This window comes from Ursus maritimus, unplaced genomic scaffold, assembly GCF_017311325.1.
Source record: "Ursus maritimus isolate PB19 unplaced genomic scaffold, ASM1731132v1 scaffold_7, whole genome shotgun sequence".
In the NCBI taxonomy this organism is placed as follows: domain Eukaryota; kingdom Metazoa; phylum Chordata; class Mammalia; order Carnivora; family Ursidae; genus Ursus; species Ursus maritimus.
Window position 1 is genome coordinate 16,437,699 of NW_024426885.1, and position 20,383 is coordinate 16,458,081.

At 45.8% G+C, this 20,383-nt stretch overlaps 1 protein-coding gene and 1 long non-coding RNA gene across 3 annotated transcripts; one reads left to right on the top strand and one right to left on the bottom strand.

Annotated features, from left to right (window-relative positions):
* Window positions 1-508: 508 nt before the first annotated feature.
* Window positions 509-3,395, bottom strand: ADRB1 (adrenoceptor beta 1). The gene has a single exon (XM_040624780.1). The coding sequence runs from the start codon at window positions 3,393-3,395 to the stop codon at window positions 1,995-1,997; it is 1,401 nt and encodes a 466-aa protein (XP_040480714.1). The 3' UTR covers window positions 509-1,994.
* A 441-nt stretch (window positions 3,396-3,836) lies between these two features.
* Window positions 3,837-18,870, top strand: LOC103657352. 2 transcript variants are annotated; one of them, XR_005833127.1, is made up of 4 exons: window positions 3,837-4,529; window positions 11,563-11,734; window positions 13,010-13,183; window positions 18,016-18,870. It is a non-coding gene; the product is annotated as an uncharacterized LOC103657352 (long non-coding RNA). The 2 variants fall into 2 exon arrangements; XR_566809.2 differs by lacking the exon at window positions 18,016-18,870 and having other exon boundaries at window positions 3,839-4,529; window positions 13,010-13,184.
* The last annotated feature ends 1,513 nt before the right edge of the window (window positions 18,871-20,383 follow it).

Below are 20,383 nucleotides of genomic sequence, written 5' to 3' on the forward strand. Positions count from 1 at the left end.
TCCATCTGGATGTCACAGTTTTGCTGGGAAGTTAAAGATTTTCACATTTGCTCTTACCTGTGACCTGCTTACCCCCCAGATTCTGGAAAAATGGTCTATTTAATTATATAAGAGAAAAAAAATGTTGACTTAGAAAGCTGTTTTTATACATTTTTGCTTAAGCCTAAAAGCACTTTTCATTCTAAACGGCCACTGGAGAAATCTGCACACACTGGTCATCCGTAGGCTGTGATTTTCTCCTGGAAAACAAAAACAAGATGTGTGGAAGCCACTTACCTCCTTCCAGGCAGGCAACTCATTATTCAAGGAGTTAAGTTTTTTCCCGTGCGTTTCTGTGCAAAGTTGCAGTTGATTTACCTGGCTCTATCACTTTTTTTTTTTTTTAAAGATACACAATCCCACATGTTACTTCTTAAGTCAAGTGCAGCAGATGGGATCTTGAAAACATCTATAAGTAGTCTAGAATACCTTGAATCCGGCTGTGAAAATTTAGGGCAAGTCTGCAGCTCTCAGTAGGTGCACGCTTTATTTGGTCTAGAGGCATTTTGCTATGTTACTGAGTCATGAAAAGCTATTAAAAGAGCTCTATGGGAAACCCAGCCTATATTTTGAACAAAACAAACTGTCTTTTCCATTATCACTGACCCCTTCCTTACAGACACACGGTACATAATCTTGATTGTGCTTCATTGGTATTTATTGCACATGGACCAATCCCTCACACAGTAGTTAGTTGCACCAGGGTATAAATACTTGGTAAAACACACACAGGAAATACCATTTACACACGAGTGCTAAATTTTACCAGCAGATTCACATGGGCACTTGGACATAAAAAAATAATAAAAATCCTTAAGATAATTATATTTGTAATATGGATACAGTTACAGTACCATGATAAAAGAGTATAAAAATGTATTTTTCCAATAAATCATTAGCTCAATAACATAACAGACAACAGAAGTAGAGTTTGAATTTTATTTTAGTTTTGTAAGATCTGCCCCCTGCCCCAGTTAAAAAATATTTAATTTCTTTTTGTGCAAGTAGTATCTTGTGTGGACTTTACAATTCCTAACACTGTGCAAAAATGGTATTTGGAACCACTCCTTGTTTTGTGTTTTGTTTTTTTACCCATGTGTGCAGTAATCTGAACTGTTTCCTCCTGTTTTTTTTTTTTTTTTTTTTTCTGTCCTGTCTTCAATGGACAGAGTCACATGTCACAGAGGCTCAGCGCCTGGTCCTCCCAACTAATATTGATACATAAATAAGCTGTTTAATATAAACAAGTCTTTCTATCTTGCTGTGCAATGTGCACAGTGTGAGGTAGAAACCCCTCAGCCTGACCACCGAGGCGCGCGGGGACAGCAGGTTTGCCCTACTAAAAGAAAGCAAGGTGAGGCTTGTTCCAAGAATAGCTTAAAATTTCTTGAAACTGATTTTTGCATCCATCCTTTCCTTTGCTTCAAGAACAGGAAAAATCATTACTCAGGAATTAAAATGAAATTTCTCTGGAAAGCAAAGGAAACATGTCCTGACAACTGTCATTCCCCCTTCTCTCTGTCCAGTTGGCTGCTTCCGTTCCCTGGAATGGGATGGAAGCCAAGTTGATAGACTTTTACGCTTCTCCCTTCCACTACCCCAGTCCTTGAAGCAAGTGTCAAAAACCACCTGGAGGGGAAAAAAAAAAAAAGACAACCCAAAAAACTGAAGATGCATTACACGCACACACCAAAGAAGGCCGAAGCACACACAGAAAAAAGGAACCCAAGACAAATCTGCAAGCCACTCTCCCACCCCTCCCCAAACTTTCCTTTCTGTGCAACGGTCCGTGGCTTTTGTGTTTGTCTTGGATGAATCCGACGAGGTTTGCGGGCTTCGAGTTCACCTGCTCTGGGTCTTGCGTAAACACAGATCTCTTTCCCCTGGGAAGCCTTCAGGGGCGCGTGGGTGTTCTTGCTCCCGGGGCGCGGGGAGCCGGCAGCGCGCGCCGGGCCCTACACCTTGGATTCCGAGGCGCCCGCGGTGCGGCCCGGCTCGTCCAGGCTCGAGTCGCTGTCCGCCGCCGCCGCCCCGCCGTTGCAGCCGGCCCAGGGCTCCAGCAGGCGCGCGGGCGGCGCGGCCCCGACGTCGTCGTCGTCGTCGTCGTCCGAGGCGGCCCCGGGCGACGGCGGCCCCCGGGCCCGCGGCAGGCAGCCCGAAGCGCGCGGCTGGTCCCCGGCGGCCGCGTGGCTCCCGTGGGCTGCCCGGCGCGCGCAGCAGAGCAGGCGCTGGAAGGCCTTGCGGAAGTCGGGGCTGCGGCAGTAGATGATGGGGTTGAAGGCCGAGTTGGCGTAGCCCAGCCAGTTGAAGAAGACGAAGAGGCGGTCGGGCACCAGGTCGCGGTGGAAGGCCTTGACCACGTTGGCCAGGAAGAAGGGCAGCCAGCAGAGCGTGAACACGCCCATGATAATGCCCAGCGTCTTGAGCGCCTTCTGCTCGCGCAGGGCCACGAGGCGCGAGGGCCGCCGCTTGCTGACGCGCCCGTTGGCCAGCGGGGCGGCGGCGGGGCGCGGGGAGCCGGGCGCGGGCGCGGGCGAGGGGGGCCGCGCCGGGCCGCTGAGGAAGCGGCGCTCGCAGCTGTCGATCTTCTTCACCTGCTTCTGGGCCTCGCGGAACACCCGCAGGTACACGAAGGCCATGATGCACAGGGGCACGTAAAAGGAGACGACGGATGAGGCGATGGCGTAGGCCCGGTTGGTGACGAAATCGCAGCACTTGGGGTCGTTGTAGCAGCGGCGAGCCTCGTCGCCCTCGGCCCGCCACCAGTGCATGAGAATGGGCAGGAAGGACACCAGGGCCGAGATGGCCCACACGGTGCACACGAGGGCCCGCGCCCGCGCGCGGGTCAGCAGGCTCTGGTAGCGGAAGGGCGACGTGATGGCGAGGTAGCGGTCCAGGGCGATGACACACAGGGTCTCGATGCTGGCCGTCACGCACAGCACGTCCACCGAGGTCCAGAGCTCGCAGAAGAAGGAGCCGTACTCCCAGCGGCCCCTCATGACGATGGTGGCCCCGAACGGCACCACCAGCAGCCCCATGACGAGGTCGGCGCTGGCCAGGGACATGATGAAGAGGTTGGTGAGCGTCTGCAGCCGCGGCGTCTTGGCGATGGCCACGATCACCAGCACGTTGCCCGCCACGATGAGCAGCACGATGAGCGCCATCAGCAGGCCTATGCCCGCCGTCCACTGCTGCGACAGCGGCGCGGGGCCCTCGCTGGTCGGTGTCAGCGGCGAGGCGGACGGCGACGCGGGCACCAGCAGCCGCGCCGCAGTGGCCGCGCCGTCGGGGAGCGGCGCGGCCGACGACAGGTTGCAGGGCTCGGAGGCGCCCAGGGCGAGCGCCCCCGCGCCCATGCCGAGCTGCGGAGGCCGGGGGCGGGGGGTGTGGCGGGGTTGGGCCGTGGTTGGGGAACACCCCAGGGGCCCGGGCGGCGGGGCGCGCGGAGGGAGGTCGCGGCCAGGTCAGGACAGCCGCTGCGCGGGGCCGGAGGCATGGGCGCCGGGCGCCTTCCCCGCCGGAGCCGTGCGCTGTCGCCGCCGCCGCCGCCGCCGCTGCTGCTGGAGCCGCTGCCGCTGCTGGAACAAACGCCGGGACCTCAGCATGTTTCTGAGCGCGCTGAGCCCGCAGCCCCGGCACCCAGCACCCACCCCACCCCGCTCCCACTCCCCCAAGCCAACCCCCGGGACCTCGCGTCAGGCTCCTGCAGCCAATCCAGGCAAAGGCCCGCCCCTATCTAGTTCTCCCCCCCCATCCCAACTCCCTCCCCCCACCGCCCGTTCAGCTGCTCCGGGGAGTCCGGGGCAGATCGCCGCACGAGCGCCGCCCCCGCGCCCGCCGCTTCCTGCAGGCGCGCCCCTTCCAGGGCCCGGCGGTTCCAGGGCCTTGTGCCCCCTACCGCACTACTGCGCCCGGCTCCCACCCACGTCCCCGCCGCCCCCTGGAGCCCCCACTCTCTCCCGCAGTCCGCTCCCTCCCGCGCCCTTGTGGCCTCCCGCGCCGGGCTCCCTCCTGCGCCCCACCACCTCCGGCATCCTCTCTACCTCCAGTGCCCAGGTTCCCTGCGGAGCAGAGCGCGCGCTCCCCTTAGCGGGGAGGAGACCTCGGCGTCCTCCAGACTCCCGAGCGCCTCGGACAGTCTGTCCGCAGGGCTTGGAGGACTTTGGCTGCGAGGTTGTTTCTCGGATCCGGCAGCCTTGCAGAGTGTGTGTAAAACCCTTCCCCCGTCAAGAGGGGACCCAGCCAGCCCGCGCCCTGCCAGCTCGGGGGATCGGAGGCGGGTGTGAGTGGTTAGAGGAAACTTTCCAGCAGAGCGCCTTGCCCGAGCAAACCGCGCATCTGTCAAGAACGCTCTCTGGGCGCTCTTGCAAGGAGCTTCTGTTGTTCCAGTGCGGTAGACGCAGAAAGGAAGCGAAGGTTTGTGCATCTGACAGCTAACGCTGAGGACCAGTTGGAAAATCACACACTCCTCAGCCCCAGCTAATGAATATGTGAGTATGATGCAACAGCGGGTGTCGATATTATAAAGAGAGGCTTAAGGAAACACAAATGTTAACGTAGAGTAAATGACACCGCCAAGAACAAAGAACACATTTAATTACATTTCGGACTTTTCACATTCAGCAATAACACCTGTATTTGTGTTTTATTACCCACATGATTTTATATTTTGAGCTGGGTCAATACAAACAAAAAGGTACTGTTAGTTTGGGTTGACGTCATGAGCTGACATTTCAGATTCCTGGGGCTGGTCGGTTGCTTTCTCCTTTGCCCAAGTTCCCAGATTCCGAAAACTCTAGGATTAGTTTGGGAGGGATGAGAGGAGAAAATATGTAAATACTCAAGAGGATTAATATCCTATAGCATCTAAAGTTCTTATCAGTGGCTTTTGAATTGGCGAATGAATCCGTTTGAGATCGACGAGTTGTTAGCCCAGTTGTGGGTGGCTTCTATGTGGGGAACAGCCACCTGGAACACAGTGCAGCAGGGGGACTGCAAGCCCCCTCTCTAATCCCCGCCACCATGACGTCCTCAGCTCAGCCTTGAAAATAAAAAGCCTTTCATGGAATCCTCGAGAAGTAAACAGCTTCTAATTACCCATGTAAGGGTGCACGAAAGCGTTACACACTGCTCACACGCCTTTCTTGCCTTGGAGTAAAAAGAATAGGGTCTGGAAGGAACATCACTATCTGGACCAAACCCATATTCTTACCTTGCAGAGAGAGGCTGATTTCCACAGCTACCCAAGTCAAGAGCTAAAAGCAGGGCTTACTCAGTTTATAAAGTCAAGCAGTTTTAACTACCTTCCCTTACTTAAATCCAAACATAAATTTGCTTCAGGCCCAAACTGGATAATCAATCAGTGTTACAAGGCCGGTGGGTGTGGGTGTGGGTGATTTGTTTATTCACCCCTGCGCCAGGACTTGTCAGCCGAGTTCTGCCAACTTGGGGAGATTGAGAAGGGGGAGCAAGGAGAGGAGGGGGGCTAGAAAGAGGGGAGGAACAGGGACTGCACCCTGAATTTAGCCTAAGCTCCCAAGAGCCTTAGTTACCTGTCACTGCAAACTTGTCTCCCCTTCGGGCTTCCATCTGTGGCCGCCCTCAAGAGGCAGACTCAAAATAGCCAAGGGGTTGGAAAGAGTTGAATTTGACGCTGCCCAGGAAAGGGGTTCTGAGTGCCGGGCCATGGAGTGAGGTGTAGGGAATGTGGGGAGGAGGCTTTCTGTCCTGCGCCATCTTTCTGTCAAGAGGTGTTACTGGAATAGTGTGTGCCAAGCTTAAGTGCCCAGGATGGGCCAAGGGATTGCATTTGTGTGAGCGATAAAGCCAGAATGTGTTGTAGAGGTTCAGTGCGGAGGCCTGGATGCCAGCAACATTGCCACAGGTATACGTGTCTATGCATTTGTGTACGTGATATATAGATACATGCATCTGGGTACAGGTGCATGTGTATAAACATGCCAAGTATCAGGGCATGGGATTTGAATTGTCACAAAGCTCTCGGGAAACTTTTTTTCCCTGCTCAATCAGAGGTACATCAAACTCCCCCAAATTTCTGGATAATAAATACCTTAAATCACAAATATTTAAAACCAGAAGATTATTTTAATAGGCGTTCCAACACAGGAACACAGCAGACATAAAGGGGTCCCTGGGATTCTTGGGGCTTTCTTTCACTTGTACTTATGGAAGAGTCTGGAATAGCCCATGTTCAACTGGAGTTAGCTTCCTTTTAAAATAAAATGTTCTTGGATCTCCTTTAAATCCTACATTTCATGACACTTTTTGAGCTACCCTTTTTGGTCCTCGCTGAGGATATACATAAAGAGGAAAAGGTTCACCATATCTACTTACATAGGTGTTACATGTTGCAAGTTCAAAATTAATAACTCTGCCATTTCCCCCTTCCCTCCTGGAAACTGTCAAAATGAATCAGTTCTTCGGAACCCACTGATTTGACAGTACTTTATGAAACAACAGAAAGCTCCAACAATAAATGATAATAGGCGCATGGGGGGGGAGTAGGCTCCTTCCTCCGTAGTTCCCACCCCCACCTGCCTTTTCCATCCCACTACTCTCCTTACATATCACACTTACCATGGTTTCTCTTTGATCTCCCAGCCTCTAAATCTCCCCCCTCCATTTAATCTGGCATCCCACAGTCAAATTAATATTTCTAAAATGCTGCTTTGAAGCACGATGCTTTTGTGTTCAGAAACCTTCACTCCTCAACTTGGCATTCAAGGTCCAGTTCCAAATGGCCTTTCCAGCACTGTCTTTTGTAGAATTGTCCCTGTCACCCTAACTTGCAGTACTGCGTTCTTTTTCCTTTTTTGAATCTATACTCCTCTCCTTCTTCTTCTTCTTCTTCATCTCCTCCTCCTCCCCCTCTTTCTCCTCCCCCTGCCTTCTTCTTTTTTATCTGTACTCTTTTTCATTGGGTTCTTTCCACTAAGAATCCCCTCCTCCATTTCTGTTTCAATAAATTCAGCCTTCAAGATTTGGTTGATAAGTTTTTTATTTTACAATCGTCCCTGCCCACTGTTTCTGGAAATGATGTCTCCTTCCTCTGCCTGCAGTAGTTACTTTGCTAATTGCATTTCACAAGGTAATTAACAATATATTGCCTTTCGACACCTCTTATATTGTGATTTAATTTTCATATGTTTTTCTTTTTTTTCTCAGACAGATTGTAAGCTCTCTGAGAGCCAGGACTATCCTGTACATTTTTATATTTCCCATGTTTATTAATATTTACTTAATTAACATAAAGCTTTGAGTCATAAATATTTCCCGTTTAATTTATTAAAATCTCATTATTTACTAGCATGAGAAATAATTGAGTGTTTTTGGAGTTACAATCTTCCCTCATGCTTAGAATTTACAGTAATAATTCATATTCCTGTAGTCCAGTCCATTTTTTCATGTAAGTATTTCAAAAATACTTTGTAAATACAAGGTAGGCTCATGAGATAAATTTATATCATACCTACTCAGTAATGAATAAAGCTGGACATAGGTAATAGGTTTTCCAAAGGGGTCACACAAGTCCACATCAATAAAAAGCATTACCTAATCTTCATAAATATTTAAGGTGAATGACCTTTTTCCTTAGCCTTCATTTGTGATGCTGTATTTCCAGGCATTTCTGCTCTGGGTGAACAGCTGATGACTTGAATCTTGTTTCAAGTTCTAGATTGAATTCAAGGTCTGTACAGCAGTGATTAATAGTACTTCAGCCACCTGTGGTTGCAAGCCAGGAGCTTGGCCAACACATTGCCACTCTTGAGTTGATTTTGCTAGAAAATGAGATAAAAATTATAGTGAAGAGCCTAACCGGACAACTGTTGGAATGTGGGCCAAAGGAAGTCTTGGGGGGAATTTCCAAGTAAAGCCCTGAGAAGTGTGTCAAACCAGTAAGTTAGCACAATTTGCCTTGAGGCTGATCATGGGTGGCGGGGTTTGTTAATCAGAGCTCAAGTGGCTGTTTCCGAGGAAAGATACACATCTGTTCACATAAAGCAATACTACTGCTGAAACGGTCACTCCGCGCTAACCAGAGAACAGCCTGCACCCGGGGCTGGCACTTAAGGTCATATACTGGTTTTGCAGCCACAATTTACACAGGGACAAGCAACTCCATCCACTGCGATAAGAATGAGGACAGTGTGTAATCATAGCAAAGCCTGGACTATTTGGAAAATTCAAAAGCTTTCCTCTCTCCCACTTCCTCCCTCTTGCCACCTCCTCCTCTTCCTGGTGTGTCTCATGAGTACATTGAACAATGCTAGAGCCAATAACAATATTTTTCAAAATTTGGACTTATTGGAAAGTGTTCAGACCTGGGAGGCAGAAGATCCAGGTTTATGTCCTGGCTTTGTCACTTTTCAGTTTGACCTTCTGCAATGGCTTCATCTTTCAAACCGACCTACCGTTCCTTCCCTCACATGATTGTGCGTGGATTAAACAAGAGAATGTACGTGAAGGTTTCTTGAAATCACGTAGAGCACCGTATATTCGCAACACATCAAATTCAGTCTTACCCAGTCCTCATGACATTTCAAAACATGGAAGGGGCCAGAATTGGCTCAAATGAGAGATCCATTCACTTAAATCAGCTTCTCTTTATCAGCTGGACTCTTCTCTCACACCAGATATTCATATGACTCAGAGGCTGGATAACAGTGAACTATTTTTAAATGCTTTTACCTTTGGCACATCATCCTTTTAAAAAAGTTTCCCCCCCTTTTTTGTGCCCTTCCACAGTACGAGCCCTATTCTATTTTTTAAAAGTATTTGTTTATTTGAGTCTCTAAAATAAATTCCTTTAAAGTATTTCAGCGGTGAAGTATTAGCAGTAAAGGATTTTTCCGCCCTCAAGTCAACTACTTAGCACCATGACTAGTAACTTGGAAAAAAAAAAAAAAAGGAAGGTAATGCAATATAAAAGTAAAGCCAACTTTCAAAACTTCTGTTCTTAATCAGTTGTATAATGAGTAAAAATGGATTTGTGGCCGGCTGGTAGCTTACCTTCAGGTGCTCGTGGCAATAGGAATGTCATTGCTACCCACGAAAAGCATTTGGCTAGGAGGCGTCCTTCATTGGACCCAAGTCCAGAGCTTGTGGTGACAACAAGCTGTGCTAATTATTGAAAACTGTAGGTTTTATTTTAACAGAGTCTTACCGTGTTCCAGATAAAACAATTATGTTGTAACCAGCCGAGGAGTTTGTAACAACAAGAATCCCTCCCAGCCCTTGTTTTAAGTTTCTGAAGGGTGGGAATGATGCCTTTTAAACAGTTTATCTTCCATTTATGCTGGCCATGTAGTTGGTACTTTATAAATTCCTGTGGAATAAAAGCTTATGTATAGTAGAATTTCCCAAATAAAAGAAGATATTGTGTTTTCCGTTCATCCATGGAACATGGCATCTGGGTCATCCAGCTGAATGGAATTGCCAAAGAGAACCAGTGGAAGAAACTAGTTGTCCTCTCTGCCTCCCGCCAGGTGATAGAACAAATCATTTACATTTCGTTCTTTTTCACTCATTACTTTGAGACACCAAACAGGTATTTTCTTTCACATGTTTTTCCACTTTGTATTGTATAGGTATTTTTCTGTTCACGTACTCATTACTTATGTACTGCATAAAAGCCCATCCAGACCCACTCAATATACAGAGGCATGGCAGGTCCTTTGCCTAGGAAGGGCTGAGTCTGAAGACACGAGTGAGACAGTCTAGCTGCTACTTTGGTGTTGACAACCAGTACGGTCGGTCTTCTTGCTTTGAAAATAAATATCAACCCTGGGACATGACATTTATTTTCCATAATGTCTCAGCTTTGCAGCTCCTTAAATTAAGCCTGCTACAGACTTTTATCTCATGATAGATTTCTGCTTCCAGAGCATTTTCCCCTAATTAAATGTTGAGGGGGCAATGACTGTCTTAACAGACCTCTTCTAAATAGGAGTTACTTTTTACACTGGTGGAGAAATGGTTGGATTTTTTTTCTCCCCATTTTAATATGGAGAAACTGAAGCATAAGGAGAGAGACGTGCTTAAGGTTTCAAGGAAAGGAAAAGGGGTTCTTGACTTTCCTGCCTCCTGAGCTAATCTTCAATTACCAGAACGTGCATCCTTAACAGATTTTGGCTCACCTCTGACTACTTGTTAGCATAATTCAATTGCATGATATATTTGGGTCCTGGAGCAGGTCGTGGAGTAATTTTTTGAACACAAAGCTCTGAGCAAGTGAAGAGATTCTATCATGCAATGTTTATTTATATTGTTCAGTTGGTTTAAGTATAAGAGACCTAGAAGGATAATCATATTTAGCCACCCAAATGAAATTCTCATTGTTAGTACATTTCAGTGTGAATTTCCGAAAGTGCCACATGAATGCTAACTTTGAAGACAAAGAGGACACCAAAGAAAAGCCAAGCAATTAAGCAATTTGGTTTTTTTGTTTGTTTTTTAATATGTAACTGGAAAAAGATTTCACAGAAGACTCTTACTGAGAATGAAAGACTCAAAAGTTGTGACAACCTTGGGGATTTTACTTAAGAGTCTAAATAAAGCTGCTTGGGAGTTTGAAACAGAAAAATGAAGAATCAAGCTCTCCTTGCTTTGCCTTTCCACATCCTAATACCTTTCCCAAACCAGGTGGTCACATACACTTGAGCTGCAAGGCTCTCTGAAATGCTGGGAAAAGGCACTAATAGGGTATTGGCATAGTCCTGAAAATATTTTTTTGCTTGTTCTGAAAATGTCTGCCTCTGACTTGTCACCATTTCCATCCTACTCCCTACCTTTCCTCTCTCCTGCTGCCAACTACTTTGAAGCAGGCATGTTTCACACCCCCCCCATGACTAATTAATAGAGACTATATGCCTTTTCATAGCTCTCTCTTGCGGATAACAATATGGTCTCAGTTTATAAAAATCCTACATATATATATATTCATATGTAGAGTTTTCATAAGTCCTCATCTGGGAGGTGACCTAGAATTAAAAAAAAATTTCTTAAGCAAATTAAAAGCCCATGATTAACCTTGCAAAAAATAATAATCAGTATTTTATAGCATAGCCAGTCTTGATGGCAGATTTTGAAAATATCCCTGGCCCATGCAGTTTTGTTTTTTAGATGCTTTTTATTACATAATTTCAAATTATGGCAGAAATTTAAGCAAGGTTACACTCATTTTAATGATTAGTTTTGACATTTACCTCTCTCTGTACCATAATGATTAAGAATGCAGGCTCTGGCATGAGACTGCCTGGGTTAAAATCCGGGTTCTGCCACTTAGTAACTGGATGACTCAGAACGAGTTGTTTGAACACCTCAGGCCCCTGTTTCGTCATCTGTTAAATGGGAATAATAATATCCTACCTACTTGGGTGCTGTTTGGGAGGAGTCAGTAAGGTAGGGCATAAAAGCATTTGTGATAGAGCTTGGCTTATCGTAAATACTTAAAAACATCAGTGCTTTTTTTTCCTCCCCTCCCCCCCGCCCTGGCATCACCAGCACCACCAGCACCACCAGCCCAACTACAGATCACGGCATAAAGCAGAAAAATCTTCATTCTGTGCAAAACCAAGGGTGGCAAAGAAGGCAGCTTCCAATCAGTGGAAATGGAATAATTGAATAAATGTGTTCTTTTTTAAAAGCGAGAGGATGTAGTAAAGAATCTAATTTGGTAAGTACTCTTTTGGTTTCAAAGGCAAGTTTATTCCTTTGTGGTCATTTAATCTGATTATCGTTCCGCTTGGGGAATTAGAATTTCCTAAACTAATTCTGCATCATGGAAAGGTCATTCCAGAGAGTTCCACCCTATGGTATAACCATATTCCAAGTATATGAAACAATAATGACAAAAGAAAGCCTCACTGGGCTCTTGATAGAGAAGCCTATTTCCCCAGATACAATTGATCCAAGCTGCTGCTTTTTATGGGGTAAATTCTTCAGACCTCAAGGAGGCCAGAAGATTCTCTTGTGACCTGCTTTGTGTCAATGTAGCACAGTCCTTCAGTTCCCTTGAGTACAAGGGGTCTCACCACCTCATCCCCTGAGAACGGAGGGTAAAGAAGTAGGCAGCAAAGGAAGTTTTTCCAAGTCTCTGAGGTTCGACCCCTAGGAGACTCTTAGACCCTAACTTGGAACTATTAATTTTATTTCAGAAACAGTTTCAATGCCTTGTTTTTCCGGTTTCTGTTCTTTTGTAACAGACTAGGAGAAACAAACTGGAGCGAAGGAGTAAGGCTGGTGCAGGGGGCAAACGACATCCGGGAACTTTCTGTTAGAACACAGGGAAACAAGGGATGCCATTTACTGCAGAGACAGTGTTCTGTATCCACAGCCACTGATGACCCCACATCATTAAGAAAGATTTAGATGGCGTTTACCCATCCTCCGTTTAAGAAATGGAGTGTGGCTTTTAGAAATATCTTTATTAAGAAATAGTAGTATGAAAATTTCAGAACTTCGTATTTTCCAGAAAACGTCTGTTATCTAGAAAATGAATTTATGTGGACTATTTCATTCTCCAATGATGCTGGATCCATAAGGTGTGAGTTAGATGGCTAGAAGTCCAAAATCAAGGTGCCAGTCAGCTCGTTCCGAAGGCTGTGAGGAAAGGGTCTGTCCCACTTGGCTCCCCTTGGCTGGTAGTTGGCCATCTTTCCTCTGTGCCTGTCTGTGTCCAAATTTCTCCTTTCGATAAGGACACCTGTCCTATCGAATCAGACCCACCTTACTGACCTCACTTTATCTTCATTACCTCTGTAAAGATCACATTTGAAGATCCAAATAGGGTCACATCCTGAGGGGTTGGGGGATAGGACTCCCAACACATGTTTATTTTGGGGGACACATTCAACCCAGAGCAAGATGCTACTTGTATGTGAGGAAGTTTGACACCTTATGCACACTCTGTAGTCACCTGTGTTTCAGAATGTTCTATTATGTCTTCTAGGACAGATGACAAGGAGAATGACTTCTCATAGTTCAACGCTAAAGATGACCCCCCAAATAAGTAGCACCCAGACACTGGTGAGAACAGTCACCTTTCTTGTAGGATTACAGCTGGCCACAAAGTCACGAGTGCCACCGGCTGAATGTGGTCAGATCAAGTTCCCGTGTGTGCTGAGTAAGTAGCCTGGGTCTTCACATGGAGGGGGAGGGGTGCATGTGAGCCACATCCCTGTTCACTGTGTGCTCCAGGTAGGGTTCCATGCCCTGCTCTTTTATCGTTTTCATTACACACCAAGAAACTCAATTATTGTCTTGCAAATGAAATAGAAAAACTCAGGTATATGTTAATAATTCCCATTCAAGGGGAAAAAATCCATCAATCCATTCGGTGGGTTGTACAGACTACTTTTCAGTGGGTTGTTTTGACATTGTGGAGACACACAAACAATTGTTCTTCGCAGCTGCAACATGGATGTTATTTTTTCTGAGCCAGAATTGGGGTAACAGACAGCAAATAACTGGGTAGGAGAGATACAACAAACCTTTATAACTGAAGAACAAAGCTGGCCTTTGAGGCAAGATAAACTCAGGTACTCACTCATATAAAATCCATTGAAGAACAGGATTTTTATGACCTTAAAGTAATGATTTTGATTGAGAGGGTGATTCAGATCCTAAAATATTGGCAAGCAGAGGTTTGACTAAGAAATAACTCCCTTCAGTATATCGACTGAGATTTATTATGGAATCTGAAGCTCATGAACGTTCTAATTTTATCCACCCTTAAGTGGTAGATCTAATTGTCCTTTGTGGATGCCGACGATGACAGAGCTGATAATATTTTAACCTGTGCATGGCCACGGACCAAATGAACCTGGCTTTTATGCCCTCAATACAAAAACCAAAAAGCCCCACCTGATTAAGGTCCAAGAACTCAATCTGAGCATTTGTCTTGCCATTTGATATTAAGAAATGACTCGCAGCTATCCTGGATGCTGCTGCTGTAGGAGCTGAATATGGAACCGGATGCCTGAGTATAAAAATCCGAGGATCTCTGTAACACAGTACGGCATTCTGCGTTGCCGTGATGCCAACTCCTCCTTACAGATCAATCTGTTACGTGCGTGCTATGTAAACAGCATGAATTTAGATGTATATGAAACAGTATTTTTAAAAATGTCACATCTAAGTGTTTTTAATGACTAGGTTAGTTCAGTGGAACAATCTTATATAAGATGGCACTTAAAGAAAAGCTCAGATCTGTGCATCTGAGCATTATTTAGTCATCTGTTTGTGCAACTATATTTTTAACTTAATTTATGATGAACAAATAGTCTTTCTGAACTCCCAAGCTGTGTTTCCATACTTCAGTTTCGTTTATTTTCCTCTCAGTTTCCTTCAGAACCCATTACAGAGAACTTTCTTTGGAAACTTCGTAAAGTTAGCAGCATCCGTCAGAAAGCACCAAACCAAACAACCAAAATTAAAAACTGAGAATAGAATCATAGGGCATATGCGTTCTTTCCAAAGCAATGTCACAGAAACAGATCTGTGTCCCATTCTCTCTCTCTTTCTTTTTCCTGTTTCTTTTTATCTTTATTGAAAACATCATCTGTGGCCGTGTGAAATGTCTGCCAACACTTCCGAGTGCCAAAGAATCTTTATACTTTTGTTAATCGACGTATCACTATGTCACAGTATTAATGGTAATATACAGCTGTAAAAATGCACTTGGCATGGGATGTAGAATAGTAAGTGTCTGTGAAAGACTTGGACCCTGTCTTTGAGAAGTTTACCTTTAGAGAGTTTCCCTCCTTCTCTTCCTTCCAACTTCATTGAGGAATAATTGACAAATACATGGTACATATATTTGAAGCATACGATGTGACGATTTGATATACATATAGGTTGTGGAATGATTAAGATCAACATAGTGCATGTATAGTTAGTGCAACCTTGTATAGTTAGCATAGGTAAGTCTTTCCTATTTTGGGGTGACAATGTTCCTGTTCTCTAAGAAATTTTGTTGTCGTTTTGTTTTGTTTTAGATTCCACAGTATTTGTCTTTCTCTGTCTAGCTTATCTCACTGGGCATAATGCCTTCCAGATTTATCTGTGTTGTCACCAGTGGCAGGATTTCCTTCTTTTTCATGGCTGAATAATATTCCATTGTACCTATATACCACATTTTCTTTATCTCTCCATCTGTCAAAGGACATTTAAGTTGTTTCTACATCTTGGCTACTGTGAGAAATGTTGCAGTGAACACGATAGCCCAGGTATCTTTTTGAGATCCTGATTTCAGTTCTTTCGGATATGTACCTACAAGTGGGATTGGTGGATCATAGGGTAGTTCTATTTTTCATGTTGTGAGGAACCTCTATACTTTTTTCCATAACAGCTTCACCAATTTCCATTCCCACCAACAGTGCACCAGGGTTCCCTTTCCTCTGTGTCCTCACCAACATTTGTCATCACTTGTCTTTTTTATTAGAGCCAACGTAGCTGGTGTGAGGGGATAGCTCATTGTGGTTCTGGTTTGCATTTCCCTGATGATGAGTGTCATTGGGATTGGTTAGAGCCAGTGACTAAACACCAGATACTATTCTAAGGGTGTCATTTGCAATATCTCATTGACTTCTTGTAACGGCCTTGTCTGGTATTATGTTTGCTTTGTAAGGGAGGAAACTGAGGCTTAGAGAAGTTGAGGGATTTGCCCAAAGTTTCACAACTAGTAAATGGCAGAGTGGGATTTCCAGCCCAGGTGACTCAAAGGCCAGAGCTCTTGACCACTCTAAAGTAAGGCCTCATTTTATTTTTTTCCTGTTTTGAGACAGCTTCATTTTTTAAAAAACTAAGATCCAAATTCAACTGATGTAAGAAAATCTTAAGTGAATACTGTGTGTAATATCATGTGAAGGTTTCTGTGTTTAGCTTTTTCAAAAACTTCATTTGTAAGGATGTTTTTCATGAATGCACAGGTCTGGGTTCTCCATGAGTTACCAAATTCTGCCTGTTTGGCGTTTCCTCTCTCTCAACTTCCTAGACAGTCAACAATCATGCCCTTTCAATACTTTTGAAATTTTGTTCCAATTTCTGTGACCAACAGGGAGAAAAATGACCATTAACTGGGGGCACCACCACTAGGAACAGCATTGGCGAGAGTTGAACTCACTCCCCAGGACCCCTCTCCTCACCTGGGGCCCAGGCAGCAAGCCAGCCTTTCACCCTTAGAGCTTTTCCAGCACGAGTCAGCTAATCCTGTATCCCCTTAATTCCATAAGACACAGGCCAGGCTCTCCAGAAGATTCTCTTAAAGCCTCCTGCTTGGTTTAAGGGCGATGGGAAAGAGCCACTCCTCTGCAAAGAGCCTAGGAGCAACACTCAAGCCACCGGTTGAGACCGTCATGATGGGCTAGGCCCCTGTGCAGTGTTTGGGTCACCCTCTGCAGGGTCTGCATGGATGGTCTAGCCCCTCTCTTTAGAATGCGTGGGTGCCTAACAAACCTTGTTCTCAGCTGTGGGGTCTCAGCCCACACTGAGCATCAGAAAAGTCTTCTGTACATCCTGCTATACATAGTTTGGGGAGTTTTGGGCACACAGTTGTAATCAGAATCATGGTGGAGGCAGTGAGGGAAGGGGAGGGATGCCTTAGAAGGGCATGTGGTGAAGTGAGGCTGCCAAAGATGGGGCGCTGACATTCAAAGACACAACGGGGACGAGTAACCCACATACCAAGAGAAAAACATCCCAAATGCTGAGGTGAGACCTTGGAGATGAGAGAAGATGTAGCAGAGAATTCTGTTGAGGAAGCAAAGAGAAGAGAGCATCAAGGGAGGGGATGGTCTAAGGGACCAGCTCCTCGATATTCAGAGAGCTCCTAGGAATCAAGAATATGAAAAGACTAGCAGCTCAATGGAATATGGGCGAAGATCAGGACAAGATAGCCCTTGATGAAAGAAAGACAGGTGGCCCCTGTCCATCTGCAGAGCTGCTCAGCCTCACTCCCAGTAAGGGGATCCCAGGTGAAAACTGCCCTGGGATCCATTTCTGACCTTGGAGATGGGCAAACATTTTGACAAGACACTGTGTTGTCAACACCACGGGGACAGGAGCATTCTGACTCAGTGCTGATGAGTGCAGAATGGTTCCATCCCGGAGCGCGTGAATGTGGCAGCGTCCACCCGAACCACATACCAAGTCCGTCTTTGACACAGAGGGCCACCTGACTGTCCCTGAAACACATTCCCCTTCCGGGTTCTAGGACAGCAACTTCTTCGGTTTTCTTCCTATGTCACAGTTGGTACCTCTGAAACTTCTTTGCTGCCTGTTCCTCTTATGCCTGGCTTCTCAACACTGGCATGCTCAGGGCTCATTCCAGAGCTTTCTTTTCCATCGCCACCCTCTCAGATCACCTCATCCAATCCCATTGCCTAGTTGTTCTTTTTTTGGCATGGTAAATACACATCTATGTAAATGTCACCGTTTTAAAGTGTACCACTTAGTGGCACTTAGCACATTCACATTGTGCAACTGCCACCTCCATCTGGCCCCAGCACATCCCCCATCACCCCAAAAGAAAACTCTGTACCCATGAAGCAGTCACTCCCCACTCCCTGATTTCTCAGCCCCTGGCAACTACGCATCTGCTTTCTGTCTCTGGATTTGCTTATTCTGGTTGTTCTGTATAAATGGAACTGTTCCCCTAGCACGATGTTTTCAAGGTTCATCCACTTTGTAGCATGTGTTAGGGCTTCCTTCCTTTTCGTGGCTGAATAAAATTCCATTGTGTGGCTATTCTGCATTTCATTTATCCATTCATCTGTTGATGGCCATTTGGGTTGTTCCTACCATTTGACTATTTTCAGTAGTGTTGCTGTGAATATTTGTGTACAAGTTATATTTTCAGTTCTTCCAGGTCTATACCTAGGAGCGGAATTGCTGGATCATATGATAATTCTGTGTTTAATCCAACTACTTGCTTTTTTTTTTTTTTAACATCCATAGACTGATGATTCCAAAATCTATAGCCCTGGCCTGATTACTCCCAACTGTCTACCTGAAATCTCATCTGGCATATAGATGTCTCACGGCTGACTTGTCCAGCACGGAAGCTGTTACTCTCTGCTCCACCCAGATGGCTCCTCCAGTGTTCCCAGCTCAGGAAATGGCATTGCCATTGACATAGGTACTCTGATGGAGGCCCTAGGACTACCCTCACTTTTCCCCTTTCTAGCTCTCCCCACATCCAGTCCATCAGCAAGTGCTGTGGACTCTGTGTTTGCCATCTTGCCACCTTTTCCCTGCTGCTACCTTGGTCCAAGCCAGTGACTTCCACTCCTGCCCTTAGAGTTTATTCTCTGTTCTGTAACCAAGAGTGGCTTTTAAAAAGATATATATAATCTTAAAAAAAAAAAAAAATCACTTAGCCCTCCTGCTTCAGCCTCCCTAGTGGTTTCACACCGCATTTAGAATTCAACCCAGACTTGCTCTGTGCAGGCATATGGTAATCTGTTTGCTGCCTCCCCTTTCCTTCCTTCTCCCTTGCTCTCCGTGTTTTATCACACTGGTCCCTCTGTCACTTGAACTGGGACCTGCCACAGGGGCTCTGAACTTGCTGTCCCCTCTGTCAGAAACCACCTGGTAGTTCCTCGTCACTACCAAAGCTTCCACTCAAGCACTACCTCCTTAGGGAGGCCTTGTCTCACCCCCCCACCCCCAGACTCCGCCAATCTTGACCTTAATATACCAATCTGTTTTTTTTCATTGATCTTTCACTGACATTTCACATCATTATCTGAAATTACCTTATTTATATTTACGTGTTTATTTTCATTGTTAGTGTTTGTTCCCTCCCCCTGCCCCCCCTTCCAACCCCTTTCCCCAAATGTCAGCTGCACGAGGACAGGAATTTTGTCAGTGTTCATGGCTGACTCTTTAGACTCTTGGACACTGCCTGGAATCTACGAGGCACAGAGAAAGCATTTGTTGGATGCTGCTGAAGAAGAAAAGTTCACATCTTACCTGGCCCTGAACAAATCTTCCTGATCCCACTACCACCTTTCATTTCCCTCTTCCTCCTCATCTACATACTTCCAGAAGGAGTAGGTCATACCTAATGTATTTCTTTAGTCATTATTCTTTGCCTCTGTAACCCTAAACAATCCAGCTTGTCCCACTACTACCATCTTCTTCAATGATCTCCATAAAAGTCAAAACCAGTTGCCCTGTGCACTAGGCCCTTTCCATAGCACCGGACGCTATTAACTGTGTTCACATCCATGGATCTCCTTTTGACATGTTGTCCTCTCTTGGCGTGACTCCTGCCCAGGGACATGGTACACCTGGGAGTACATCCTGGAGTGTCTCAGGAATGTATTGGGGGTTCCAGCCATCATACCTGGTGAGCAGGCTGGCTCTTAGCCAGATAGTCCAGAGCAATTGTCATGGGTCAGTGGCATGGACTCCCCATGAAGAGTGCAAAGGGGAGCTGCTCAAAGCACCAAATCCCCTGATCTCATTCAGGTGGTGCTTTGGCAGTGGTGTGTCGTGCTGGGTACCTGAAAGCCGGGGAAGGTGCCCTCCACCAAAGGGCACTGCTGAGCCACCCGCTCTGCATAGCTGTCTGTGGGCTGTCAGTTGGTCTTTTATCTGCAAAGTAAGTAAGATCATTTTCTTGTGCCTGTGGAATCTTTTGATACATTCCACTGGATCAAAGGTATATCTGTCACAGCTGAACACATGATGTTCTAAATCACAGTCCTTGTCTTGCCCCACTCAATTCCCACTTGATGTGAGGGACATGGGGGTTGGGAGTGCCCACCTCTCCCATCTACTGGCTACATGGCCTTGGACAAGTTATTGCATACCTTGAATCCTCTAGCTCCACATCTGAAAATTGAGTAGAACCACTACGACCTCTCATAGGCATCTTGACTCTGATACAAGGATGCCCAGAACATTCAACCATCAATAGCTCCCCATTGCCCTCCTAATTAGGTCTGCCATTCAGGCCCCTGCCCCATGATCCTTGGTGGCTCCTCAGGTTCTGCCTTCCTCAGCATGCTACATCCTGGGATTTTGCTCTGACCTTCCACTGTTTATGGGAGACCATTTTCCCCTTGGGCTTTTCTTTGATTTCTATATATTTTTTTAAAAACAGAAACACACATTAATTTTATAATCGGGGAAAAAAATCTCTCCATTAATATTGTTTTGAATTACCCACCTTTATTTCAAAAGCCATGTGTCCATAAACCCTTTCTGGATTACCCCATCATCTGTGGGTGCTCAGACCTTTGAATCCACTGGATTCATTCTTTTTTTTTTTTTTATTTTTTAAATTATGTTATGTTAGTCACCATACAGTACATCA

Bases quoted from the DNA above. Each gene is read 5' to 3' on its own strand.
- ADRB1 (XM_040624780.1), bottom strand. From the start codon at position 3,395: ATGGGCGCGGGGGCGCTCGCCCTGGGCGCCTCCGAGCCCTGCAACCTG.